General features: G+C 39.7%; 1 protein-coding gene across 2 annotated transcripts in view; it reads right to left on the bottom strand.

Moving 5' to 3' along the window:
• The window catches only part of LOC122997564 (regulator of microtubule dynamics protein 2), a 32,882-nt gene extending 21,043 nt beyond the window's left edge, over positions 1 to 11,839 (bottom strand). Inside the window, exons 1-2 of one of the 2 annotated variants that reach the window (XM_044373784.1) lie at positions 11,801 to 11,839; positions 7,604 to 8,064 (exon numbers count right to left, since the gene is read on the bottom strand). In XM_044373784.1, coding sequence (XP_044229719.1) covers positions 7,604 to 8,055 — 452 coding nt within the window. In that variant the 5' untranslated portion in view covers positions 8,056 to 8,064; positions 11,801 to 11,839. Of the gene's footprint in view, positions 1 to 7,603; positions 8,065 to 10,798; positions 10,873 to 11,800 lie in introns of those variants that run through there. The other variant, XM_044373783.1, reaches the window with a different exon arrangement.
• Between the last annotated feature and the right edge of the window lie 1,772 nt (positions 11,840 to 13,611).

Below are 13,611 nucleotides of genomic sequence, written 5' to 3'. Positions count from 1 at the left end.
CTTTTCTCACACAGTTGGAAAAAGAAGACTGCACTGAGTGAGGCACAGCGAGAGTTAAATCTGTTGGAGCACTTGTTGATTACAGTGTCCAACAAGATGGGACTAAAGGCAGAGGATGATTGGAAGGGTGTTGGAGCAGAGCAAGATTATTCATTCAAGACTAACTACATAAGTGCAGAGAATGTCCCAAACATCAAAGCAAGAGTGAAGACTGAAACATAACAGGTGGCACGAAGGGTAACGTCTTGTTTTTATGTGCAGTTTAGTGAATACCAGATGTAACTTACCAATGTAAGTTACTGTATTTTGATTCCACTGATTGGCATTTTTTTTTCAAACATTTACATAAAATGCCCAATTGTTCAAAATTACGTCACATTGCAAAACTTAACAGCTCTCATCTCTGTGTTTTGCAGGAGAAGAGAGCTTGTGTCAGCACGACAGACGCCGTTCTTCAAAGTGCAGCAGAGGCAGAGCCATCAGCTCTCAAGAAGAGAAAGCAATCATTGGGCAGCTTCTTTAAGAGCAGGGCTGTGCCCCCTGCTTCATCCACTGTTCAGTTGGAGGAGGCTATGGAAGCTGAGCTGAACAGTTACCTGATGACTTCTTCCATTAATGGAGATGAAGATCCCCTGGCCTGGTGAAAGGTACACAATGTTAACTTGCTGAACCAATGCTGAGCAAACTGGCCCGCAAATTCCTGTGCATACCAGCCACGAGTTTGCCATCAGAGAGAGTGTTTGGTGCTGGGGGCAATGTAGTCACGTGTCAGCGTTCATATCTGAAACCAGCAGAGGTTGACATGCTGGTTATCTTGAGAAAAGAGTGAGTGCTGAGAAGAAGTAGAGAGGTCAGGGAAGAAAGTATTATGTAAGGCTTCTGTTGTTTGGAGTCATTTTAAGATTTTATTTGTTCTGCACTTTATCCTATAGTGGCAGCCTTTGTGGAAAAAATGTTCAAAAGTTAAATGCTGGTTATCAACAAATAAATGTTTTATCTGAATGTGCAATATTTAAATATTTTGTGTAACATTTATATTCCTATTTCTATTATTATATTTAGTCTTCACTTTTTTGATAATTAATCTTTGGTTTTAAAAATGTGTAAGTTAAATGCTGGATATCAGTACATAGTATTCTATTGATTACAGATGCAATATTTAGATGCTGCTCCTAAGCCTTCCTATTTCAATGTCAGAGACTGTTTACAGGAAGGTCCTATTATTTTCTTATTGGAATTGTTATATTTTTTATTATTATTACTTTATTTATTTAACTTAACACAGTCACAGCTTTTGTGATAATTGTTCTACGTTCGATTGTTCTATGCCAAAAAATGCAATAAATACATGTTGGAAGCAATTCATATCTTTAAGTTCTCATCCTTGCATTAGAATATAGAGCAGTTAATATTTTGATGGCATCTCATGTGGTAATGCTCCATCACATGTTTTAAATATATTACACAATGAAGAACTGAAGCTTGACTTTAAAAACTGTATCGCAAATTTCAATTGTAATATCTGTCAGAAAAATCACAATTAGATATTTTCCCCAAATCATTCAGGCTTAGTCACTGATCACATCATTGGGTTTCTACCTATGCCTCTGTGAACAATAACCTGTGATTCATTTGTCACAGACAGATGATGACATCACATGTCAATTATGAATGCAATAATTCATCTGGTATGTTCATGTCATCACACTGGTTCCATTTACACTAGGCAGCCATAAATAGCTCTTATGTTAGGATGCCATAACACTTTGTTCCCAAAATAGCAGATGGAAGAAACACATTTGGAAATTTGAGGTTTGTACACAACTGTATACATATGACGCTTTGGCTTGTAATCTTGCCAAAAGGCAAACAGACAAGAAAGACATCTGAAGCAGCAGGTGCAGGTGGGATGACACCAGCACTTAACAGAGACTGAAACTCAGGGAATGACTAAGCAACAGAAAAGAAATATGAGAGATAAAGAGTCATAGTTGGTGAGAGTGACTTAAAAAAAGTTTACCTCTCTAATACTGGTAATAACATATATCAGGACAGCTAAGCATCCAGCGGAACTCAACAGTTCATATTATTTATGCATAGAACTGCTAAAAGGTGAAATATTCTTTTCTACCTTGAAGATGTAAAATATTAAAAATATATTGAATGCTTTGCCTACTGTTGTGCTGAGGAATAGTGCAGAGCTCAACTACTACAAGTGTGGAACGGTCGGCTGCACAAAAGTTAGAAAAACGCTTGATTATGTTATCCTAGATTCCACTATACAGTCATTTCAAATACAGAACACATATTAGTATGGCGTATTATCTCCTTTTAAGTTGTAACAGCAAACTTGTTCCCAAACAGTTGTCTATTTACACTTCCAGGTGCCACCTTGCAACATCAGTTTTCAAATGGAGTTGTGTTTCTGGCCACCTGGTGAATAGAAGTCCAATATTGAGTCTCCTTTTTGCTCTGTTTTTGTCTCCACCACCTTCTGAAGGAAACATGTCAATCTTTAGCTGCTAAATGCTCCACTAGGTTCAGCAGTTAGTCGCGAACTTTGTTTATCTGCTGTTTGGTGCTGGACAGGTAAAACAGCTGCCTGCTACAGGTGAAAACGACACTATGATAGTAGTGAGAGCAAACCAAAACATTAAAGTTGCAGGCCAAAAAATAAAAACAATGAGTTGAAAGATGCTAAAACGCTCCATAGAACTGACAAACAGCAGAGTCCAATTAAAAATCTCCGTGGGGTCATGACTAAACGTGACCCATTTCCCGTACAGGTAGTCATGTGATCCATTGTTAACATAACAATATTTAGTATAGCACCCTTAATGCATCACAGAAAATAGGAGAAAAACTATTCAGGGAGCTTAATCAACATTTCATTGATCCCAAAATTTACATGAAAGAGCCTTTTGCAGTCGAGGTTGTCGAATCATAGAAACAGAGAGACATTAAAGGGGAAATGATAGGGAGATGTTGGTGGTCAGGGTCAAACTCGACAGATGTGGATCACAGACCGGCCAGGGTGACAGTGGACACATCAGACAGCTGAAAGTGTCTGCTCTGTGTACATATCTGTATACACTGTACTCTAAAAACTCAAGTCAATAAATGCGTTTGTTTGGCTAAATACCACTCACTGAAGAATAAATTCAAGGATATAGATGGGAACGTCTTGAATACTGACAGCTGTGGAGCAAAACTTCCCATGACGTCACAGCGAAGTTAGACTAAAGCTTTTACGCACAAAGCAGACAATGTGCTCCTTTTTACTTTCTAAACATTACTGTGTGTTGATCAGGCTTGCCCGTCACTAAACAAAACCGCTTGAATCTGCTTAAATCAACAACTATCCGATGTCATAAATGCAAATTTTTTGGACAAGGAAAAAAGAAGTGGTAATGTCCTTGAGCTACAGCGACGACGTGATATGAATAAACTCAGTGGGAACTGTTCAAGGAATTACAAGTTCCTACAAGACACGTTTAAATGAGGCCTCTGACAGCTTGGCACACAGACAGAGTGATTGATGAGTATCCTTACCTGCAGAGAGGTAGCTCTGAGGAAGCCGCTGTGACACATGAGGAGTGAATGGAGTAAACAGCTCAAACTTTCAACATTTCGGTGGCTATGTCTACATCTCAACTGTTTTGACCAGCACTACCCTCCTCCATAATTTTGACATTATGTCCCACTAACTGCTCTGTTGTTTGTGAACGTTTCTGCAGAAGCAATTTGCTTTGTTAAACAGACTCAGGTTGGAACATATTTGCCAACACTGGACACAGCTGAGATATCTCTGTAAACATACAAGACTAAGTTGGTTTAGAAAAATAATAGTTTATATATTTTTATTAATCAAATGCAATTAGGAAACTAGAAAAACACTTTAGCACAAATATTAGAAAACCATTAAGCTTAAAAGCAATAAACTTCAGAGAGGCATAGAAACAGAACTTTGTTATGTTCTGCAGCACAGCTTGCTGCAGGATTTGCTGAAGGCCCTGTCCACACTTGAATGATGTCCCCTGTTGGAAATCTGTCGCCCCACTACTAGTTGTTTACACACATTTAGTAGATGTTGTTTCTATGATCTATTTAATCAGGCATTGATTCTATACCATTTTAGAGGACCTAATGATGGGTTCCACTTGTTTTGTTGCAATAAAATGTCACTGCCATGTTTACAAACTTACATTTTGCACAAAGCAATAAATACACTAACCTTGCTAATCTCAAAAATATTCTTAAGCCTTTAGATCTCAACTAACGTGCAACAAACATTGAGCAAAAACTATTACCCAACCCATAGCATCACAGCTCTTATGTTGTGTGGAGATATTGTGCTCAAACACTTCCAAGCCAGCCGAACAGACATGAAGAGCCCTTTAAATGAATGTGAGGATTAGGGCTGTAACCGGCTCCTCGGGGGGGAACACTATACATTCCCTAAGGAGCTGGAATTTCTTCACTACACCATTCCCACTAACCCCCCCCCCAAACACACACACACACACACACCCTCAGCTCATCCAAATAACAGAGCGGCAGGAAAGGCTCTTTAATTATGGGGGGTGTGTGCGTGATGTGATTTCTTTTAAAGCATAATAACCCCAGCTGTAATTAAGAGCATTTGATGCGGCCGACGGCTGTCACTCAAGACCTATGAATCACATCTGCTAGAGGGCAGCCTTACACTTCATAACACTTTCATACCTAACGTAAGTAGAGACGGGGTGACCTGAAATGTTTATCCATCATCAACGACTCATATGATATGGTGATAATACCTGTCCACTAGCCATCTTATGTCCAATGCCAACAAATGTGCTATGATCTGGAATATTTTAAGGTGATACCAGCACCAGCAGAACAGTTCTGTGTCACTCTTGATTTGAGAAATATAAGTCGCAACACATTTTTCCACATAAATAGTATTGAAAAAAGTTTGTAATTGACTTTTATCTGAGTATGTGTGTTGATGGGCATGTGTATCTGGTTGCATCTTAAGTAGAAGAAGTATCTGAAACATTATATAAACATTATATAACAACTGATGTTGGCTTCTTTCTTGGAAAAAAATATTAACCTACTTAACCCAACCTTTGTGTGGAATATGATTCTTGGAAAACACACACTGTGATTAAAACTGATCAATTATCCATGGCGCAATGGATGTTCAGTTGGACTATTTTGTGTTGTTGTGGTTGTAAAAAACTGCTTGAAGGCGATTGATTGATTGCGAGGACAGTTACAGAGATGGGGAGGAGCTGAGCAGCTCTGATCTAAGGCTCACTGCACACCTAAAACTGTGTGGTTAGGATGTAAAAGCAGCTGCGCTCAATGTTATGATGTCTTCTTGGCACTGCGCATACACCACTTCCTACACAAAGGAAGCTTAGGTCAATCCAGGCTAAGTATTCCAATGGCAGACAAAATGTCCCTCCAGGTCTCTGTGTGCAGAAAAAAAAAAAAATCCGATCTCATCTTTCTTTGATTTGATCACCAGGTTTGCTACAGTTTCTGAGTCGCGTGTAGAGAATGCATTCAGTCATGTCCAAGAAAAACTTTGCCTCACTGCTGAAAACATTAAAGCCTTGACTTAATCATCATCATTTAACTGGTGATATTTGTTTTTTTAAGATGAGTTTTTAAGTGGTAGTCCATTCAAAAGAAACTCATCTGTTGTTTATGTTATCTTAGATTGGCATGAGTTCAAGGTAGGCTATTTGGCTGTGGATAGAGGTGGATGACTGGGCATGTGGTCCTTGATTAGTCTACTGTTCTCAGCAGCACCTGAGGCAAATGTACGCACTGTCATAACTATAATTTAGCACATAAAACGAGCGAGTGCATATAACTGGTGAGGTAGGGTATGCACGACATGTTTGCTTCACATACTGATTGACAGGTGAGTCTATTTGATTAAAGTGGAAATTAGTTTGAAATCAAGTTACAATGTCATGTCAGTTGGCCACCTGTTGAATAAAAGTATTTCTTTCTTGTTTGTCTGCTGCGGTTATTTTCATTAAAGCTGGACTGGGGCCTGCTTAAATTTGGGGCTATTGATGATATAAATAATTAGGAACAACAACAAGATCCTGATACTAATATAGCACAGAAATGCACATATATGCAAGGATGACTTAGATGTTTGTTATCAGATAGATGTGACAAATATGCATACTGTATCAGAGTCAAATACTTTACAGTTGAACAATAAACTCCTGAACAGCGTCCACACCGATGTCTGCTCAGCTCAACAGACCTGCCAGCTCATGAGCTGCTGATAAGTATTGTAAACAGTGGAGTCTGCTGGACAAACTATGTAATGATGACACTGATTCACAATCAATACAAGCACTGTCTCTGCACTATGACAAACTGAAAAACTTGATTTATTTAATATCAGTCTTCATATAATTTTATACTGGACTGAATTTTTTTTAAAAAATGATTTTATTAGTACACCAGCAATTTAGTATTGTGCCTTCATATATTTGGGGGACTGATAAGAGTCATAAAAAAAAAAAAAACAATGCTCAAAATCACAACAGCAGAGGCCAAAATAAACTGACTTTTGCTTCCAATGAATGGTCAAGCTCTATAAATACACTCTCCTACACTTCTCAGAATGCAACCAGTAAGATTATTTCATTAAACCCTTCCTACTAAGTCAGCTCCACACCTCCAGTTTTTCCGAGACTTGACAAATCTCCAGAAGAGAAAGAGAGGACATTATGCAACTGTCTCCTCAGGCTGAGTAGTCAACATGATACGCAAACTGACCTTTAAGTGTGAAATCTGTGGAGTTCCCCTTTAAATTTTGATTTAATTAGGTGGACTACCAACATGTTGTCATGCAGCACAAACCTGTTTTTGTCCGTGACAACTTTATACCTAGTGCCCTGTTGGTGCCTAATGGAAAATAGAGCAAGACGCTCAATTCTGTGTCCTTATTATACAAGTGTTTAATTATTATCCATTAGATTAAAGCATCAAGTCCTGTGATAAGGAGCCACTGCTGCTTTCCAACAGTTACATACAGCCTTTTGATATTATATCATGCCATGAGAACTACAATTTAGCAGCTACAGTCAAAATTTCAAGTCATGTGACACTTTCAAAATAAACTGCTGTACAGCTGAAAATAAAAATTTCCTGAGCATTTCACACAATCAAAGGTTACTTGGAAAAATCAAAATTTAAACCACTAGATCAAATATATTTTTAAAAACCACCAGCCTTGCTAATGTATTATTTTCTTGCCATTCATGTGTGTGGGAATGAACATAACTTCTGTAAATATTTGAATCCTGTATACTTGAATTCAACTGGTGTGTTCAAATAAAGCATTTAAAATGTATGTGTGTGCGTCATTGTGAGCGGTTCGGAAAAAGGGAAGCAGTATGACGTTTGTGAGGAGAAAACTGGAAAAACTCACTACTGTCAATATTGAATCTGGCAAAATTTGGTTTGCTTAATATTAAGAAAGCTGATGAGATCATGGTGGAGAAAATGGATGTCAGGATTAATTTCTGAGAACGGTATAATTATTGATATGATGTATTACAAATGCTTTTAAAGTACTCACCCTCCCTCACTCTCTGCCTCCTCTGAGCTCCGACCTCCAGCTCTGGCCCCGGTGATGGTGCCTGCAGCCCTTTTCCTTCGTGTTGGTGTGGTCCTGTGGTTAGGGCTAGCTCGACGTGCCTCTGCCCCATCATGTCCCCTCAGCTCTTCCCTGACTTGGTCCTGCAGTGTCGGCAGAGCGCTCTTCAGCGCCTTCATCTCATCTTTCAGCTCGGACACACACTGGATCAGGGCCTCGAGGCGTTCCAGCACCACAGCCTGACCGCTGGGCAGACCTGGACCATCCACCAACATGAGGCTGGTCTCCTGTTCATTATTGCGGTTGAGGTAGAAGCCTGACCATGAGCTTCTTCGTCTAGACCTGAAGCCTTGGTAACACACCACAGCCAAGCCAATACCAGCCATTCCAGCCAACGCTCCCAGAACCAGCACCTTGCTGTCTGCCTGGGCCATCCTACGGGCCTGCAGAGAGAAGACAGCAGTTTCAGCTACTGAAAACATTTAGCTGAATTTGCATAATGGAAATATGAAGAGAACACATATATCTGACTTGTAGTTACACTTTTTTTTATAAGTTATTAAGCAGAGACCTGCAAAAATATCACAAACAAAACACATTACATCTAAGCCTAAATAAACAGCATTTGCAATTAACTTTGGTTTCCTGTTTGTTAAACAGATTAAAGATAGCAATTACCAACTTGCTGCTATTTGTAACTATCAGAAGTAAAAAATGTAGGGCTGCAACTAACAATTATTAATATAACTGCAACAATTAGTCGATTAATCGATTAGTTGTCAACTAATAGGTGCAATCCCGGACATGTAAATGTGAAGGAACGTTTCTGTGGCCCAGACATTGAACTGCCAGCTGTGGGGATGTGTCCATATTACTTGTCAAGGGAGTTCTTGTCCACCATTGTTATTGCTGTCTACATTCTTCCATCAGCTGACGCTGAGGTTGCATGAAACACAATTCACTCCACTATTGCAAGACTAAACTCAGCCCAATGCTTTTATAGCCATTACTGGGGACTTTAATCATATCACACTGAGTAAACCATTAGCAACATTTTATCAGTATGTTAACTGCCCCACTAAAACACTGGACCTCCTGTATGCAAATGCTATGGATTGCTGCCAATGCCACATCAAACTCTGTGAAAACACCACCTTGCCAGCCCGGACTGTACACTGCTTCCCTAACAACAAGCTCTGTATCACCAGTGACCTGAAAGTACTTCTTAATAAGAAGAAGAAGGCCTTCAGATCTGGAGACAAGGAAGAACTGGGGAATGTACAGCATGAGCTGAGAGTGAAGCTGAAGAAGTGCAAGGACTCCTACAGGAGGAAGCTGGAGGCCAAACTCCAGCAAAACAACATGAGAGATGTGTGGACTGAAATGAAGGAAGTCACTGGGTTCAAGGTGTGAGACAGACAACCAGTTGGCAGCCTGATGAGGGCAAATGAGCTAAACTGTTTCGTCAACAGGTTTAGTTCACAGCCCTCAGCTGTCTCCTCCACCACACACCCAGACCTCCACACACCCCCACTGCCCACAATGCTTTCGCCCTTCCCCCCTCAATCCCCCCTGGTGAGCTCCTTGTTCCCAAACCCCCCACCATTGAAGTTCCTTTCCTCCACTGAGGTGATGAGCACCCTCCCCCGCCTGACTGTGACCACTGGCCAGGTTAGTAGACAGCTGGAGAGACTCCACCAAGGCAAGGCTGCAAGCCCTGGCGGTTGTGGCCAGTGCACTGTACTTCTCTGTAGTCTGTTTGGGGAGCAGCATTGGAGCCAGTGACACCAACAGACTCAATGAACTGATTAAGAAGGCCGGCTCTGTAACTGGCTGCAACCCAGACACCTCTGAAGTTGTGGTGGAGAGGAGGACACTGAACAAACTGTTATACACTATGGATAATCCTGACCACCCTCTCCACCACCTACTGGACAGACAGCGGAGCACTTTCTCTAACAGACTGTTCGCTGTCACAAGGATCCAAACAGGAAATATTTCCTGCCCAAAGCAATGACTCTCTTACACCTAACCTCTGTCTAACAGTGAACTCTCAGAACTCTCAGTTTTATAGTTTCTGTCTCAACCAAACTCCATCTTTCTCCCTGTGTGTCCTCATAATGTGCCTCTTGTCAAGTGTTTTCTCCAAAAGGTTGTAATTACACATGGCCAAACCCTTTTCCTTCGCATTTTGTGTCCCTGTTGCTTGACTCAGCATGGAGAGAACACTCATGGTGAAAGTTTAATATTAAACAAACGAATGTCTGTCTGCAAAAAATGTTAAATATGTGAGACAGCCAGTATGGACTTAACGGAATATGCATGTTTAAAAAAAAACAAGTGTTAGGACAGAATTGTTAAGGGGGTTCATTTATGGAATAACTGTGACAAGGAATTAAAACTGTGTAACACACTTTGTGAATTTAAAAAAGGTTCAAAAATAACATAGTAAACAAGCATAAAACTGAGGTGTGAGCATAATGGTGAATGAAATGTTTGATTTTGTATTTTGGGACTATTGTTTTGTATTGCTTGTTTTTTGTATGAGGTAAAAAGGGGAGGCGTAATAAGCTAAAGCTTCAGCCTGCACCTTTTCGGTCAATAATGTTTCTTTCTTCGTTTGTTTAATATTATTTGTTATGATTTATCCAGGTATATGTGCATTCTTTCGTAACACTGTTAAAATAAGGACCGATTAAACTAAATTACATTACATTATAAGCGAGTGAGTAGTAGACTGTTAGTCAACTGAAACATATGTTTACAGGGAGCTACGCTAAAGCATGTCTGGCAAGCTAGCTGTTTAACTAGATAATTGGATCAACACACTAATCATCAAACAGCGTGTTAGCCAGCAGTCAACAGCTCCATAAAGACATTGAGTAATTCAGTGTCTGTCTGTGTCAAGCATGGGTTATCCTTATTAACCCCAACCCACTGTTTTAATTGTAGACTGTAGACACACATATGACAAATTGTCCTGCTGCTAGCTAAGTTAGGTCGCCAGTCCAACTAACGCAGCGTTAGCGAAAGATCAAAACAAAGTTACTCGCAAAGGTTGTATACCGTTAAAACGCATTAAGTTAATCACTTTCAGTAATACAGCATCACGACAAGTCATTACATGAACACTTTATGTCGAAATAAATGCGAAATTGACAGTACTAGAGATCTTACTGCAGATGTCTGGAGGTACTTGGTTGGAGGTGGTTTGACAGCTCTGTGGTGTAACGGTCAAAATATTCCGTGTGGGTTCAGGCGAGGCAAAGAAACGTTCCGTGCATCCACTGAAACAAAATGACTACCTCAGAGACAGCCAGTCTGTCATTAAGATCTAAATATTTAATATCAGCACATAAAAATATAGCAAATATCTTGTCTTCACTACTGCTGTCATCTCAGGTCCTCTCTTTTTAGATTTTACATGTTTTTTCTTGGTGTCAGTTACCCTCCCTAAATCCAAACATACATGTTGGGTTTGGCCTCAGGACTTTGAAGATGACTGTTATATGCGGATATGGAAAATAAATGAATTAACATTCATTTTTCATAAAATCTGAAAAGATGTCATTATATTTTGAGGACTTTTAGTTTAGACCATTTCTGGCAACATTTGTGTCTAATTCGAAAAGTGAAACGGTGAACAGGCAGTGCAGATATTTAAAGTCGTACACTTTGTAATAAAATACAAGGAAAAGAGCATAATCAACTGCAGTTGTCTCCATTTGCCCCTCTCCACGTATAGTATAATAAGCAGTAATAAAACATTTTTTTTATTGCACAAGATAAGGTTTGTTTTACACTGGTTGTAAATAACCTTGTTATCTGACATTTAGTGACTTTATGTATATGTATTTTTAAGTTTTATTTTAAAAGATGTGGATGAAATCTAGTGGCAGGCTAAAGCTTTTTTTTTTTATCTTTGTAGTAGATTTGTATTCCTTGAGTTCTCTCTCATCAACCTTATTGTCACAACACGTGAGTGAATAATCAGTGAAGTTTACAACAAGTTACAATGTCCGAATTGTATGGACTTTAGTTATATAGACTAGTAATAATAACTGTCCTTAAAGGAAGTGATCAATCATCATAAATTAAGTGCATAAATTATGACAAATAGTTTCTCATTTATGCCTCTGATACTCATTATTCTAAAATAAGACATGCAAACTCACTCACCTCTATGATTCGCTTCTCTCACAAGTGTGTCCCTGCAGTGAACTTGGACAGAATGAGCACCAGGATTTAAAAAGTTACTAAACTCATCTATTATCACATTAACCTTGGACCTGTAGTCAGTGAACCTGAAGCTGTCCTTACTGGGTTAAGTGTTACAAATGGCATTTACTGAGGAGCTAGAAGAGTTGTGTTATTTCATAATTTACATCTGTTTCATCATTTACTTCTTTTTACATTTTAGTAAGATTCTTGTGTGAGCGTGTGTGTGTGTTTGTGTGTGTGTGTGTTTGCCTTTCCCAGATTATCTTATTCATCTGCACATAGAGAGTTACAATTTTTGATTAACAGTTTGTTAAACTTTCCATCAGAAAAAAAGCAAACAACAACAATGACCTTGATGACCTTGACGAGTTGATTCATTATACAAATGGCCTTATTCTGGGATGATGATGTTTATTTGACTTGGCAGTGGTACGTGAACTCCCTAAGTAGTTATTTCTTTGAGCCTATAGAGAGGTAGACAGGCATACTTGCTTGGATGCAGAGGTAACAGGGAGTTCCCTTGCATAACATGATGTGAGGATCGCTACGTGCAGTTTCTTCCCTGCTCTCTGAACACAGTATTGTTCCTTAGCCCACAGCCTGCATTCTGCCAGCACAGGGAACAAAAAACCCACCTGAAACCCGGAGGCATGGCGGTGCAAAAAACCTTGGCCAGCGGCTCTGGGTTCGCCCCGCAGACGTAGATATGACGATAAGAGAGGCGCATCCAGCCATGGACTTGCTCCCATCGGGTCAAAGCTGGCAGATAAGCAGATATTGTCAACACTGTCGTTTTATCCACCCACCACACATCTGCCCAAACTCTCATACCACAGGGGAGGAAATAAAAGCAGCCTTAGATTTGCCTTTGTGCACAGAAATAAGCCCATTACAGTTGTCAAACAATACACAAGAGAAGAATCAGGGTGAAATAAGGCATCACTATCAGCATTGTACTGACAGACCACAGTGTGAAGCCCAATTGTTCCCTGTCAGTATTGTACAAGTGTGTTCTACTCATGTGCATGAGGAGCCTACCTAAGTGGGAGGAAAACTAACTTCTGTATCAGTTGCGTGCCCATGTTTACAGATACTTTAAAGAGTCATTCAGCCATAAAGATGTGGCAAGTGTTGTGTAACAGAAGGCACAATATCACTCAGCTATAGCATTCATGAGGACTTGGGGAAGTCCAGCTCATAGGCCTACACTTGCTCTGCTGATGTCTATCTCAGCTGCAAGCACTCAGTGTTCCGAACCATAGGCCTACCAAGACACTCAGCTAGTTACTGTATTAGGGTGTGTCACCAAGGAAACAAAAACTGCAACATCAAGTCAACATAAAATCATGAAAACTGTCACATTTGAGCTCTGTGTCTACAAGCAACTCTGATTTGTCTATTTGTAGAATACCGCAGTTAGTCCTCTGGTATGACATTGATGATTCTTAAATGTCCTTTTAAAATGGTAATTAACAATTGAAAATGGTTTGTTTACTTGAATTGGTTGCTCAGTCGCCCAGAGGTTATTCCAGGAAGGAGCAAGTTAAACAGATGTGTTCAAATGAAATTCAGGAAATGCTGGTTTTTAAAAACAGGGCTTTTTTCTCTTCTCAAAACCGGTATCACTAAAATTCTGGATCTGTTTCTTGATTTGCAACCAATACCCTGAAACCAACTTGCTGTATGGCAAGTTAACTCGATCTCAACCCCTGGGCTCAGGCTAGTTTTTCAGGCTTCAACTCTCAAACACGGAACATAACTGGTGTTAT

The sequence above is a fragment of the Thunnus albacares genome, chromosome 14 (assembly GCF_914725855.1).
Source record: "Thunnus albacares chromosome 14, fThuAlb1.1, whole genome shotgun sequence".
NCBI classification, from domain to species: domain Eukaryota; kingdom Metazoa; phylum Chordata; class Actinopteri; order Scombriformes; family Scombridae; genus Thunnus; species Thunnus albacares.
Note: the sequence above shows the minus strand (reverse complement) of the source record. Positions and strands in the feature narration are given on the sequence as shown.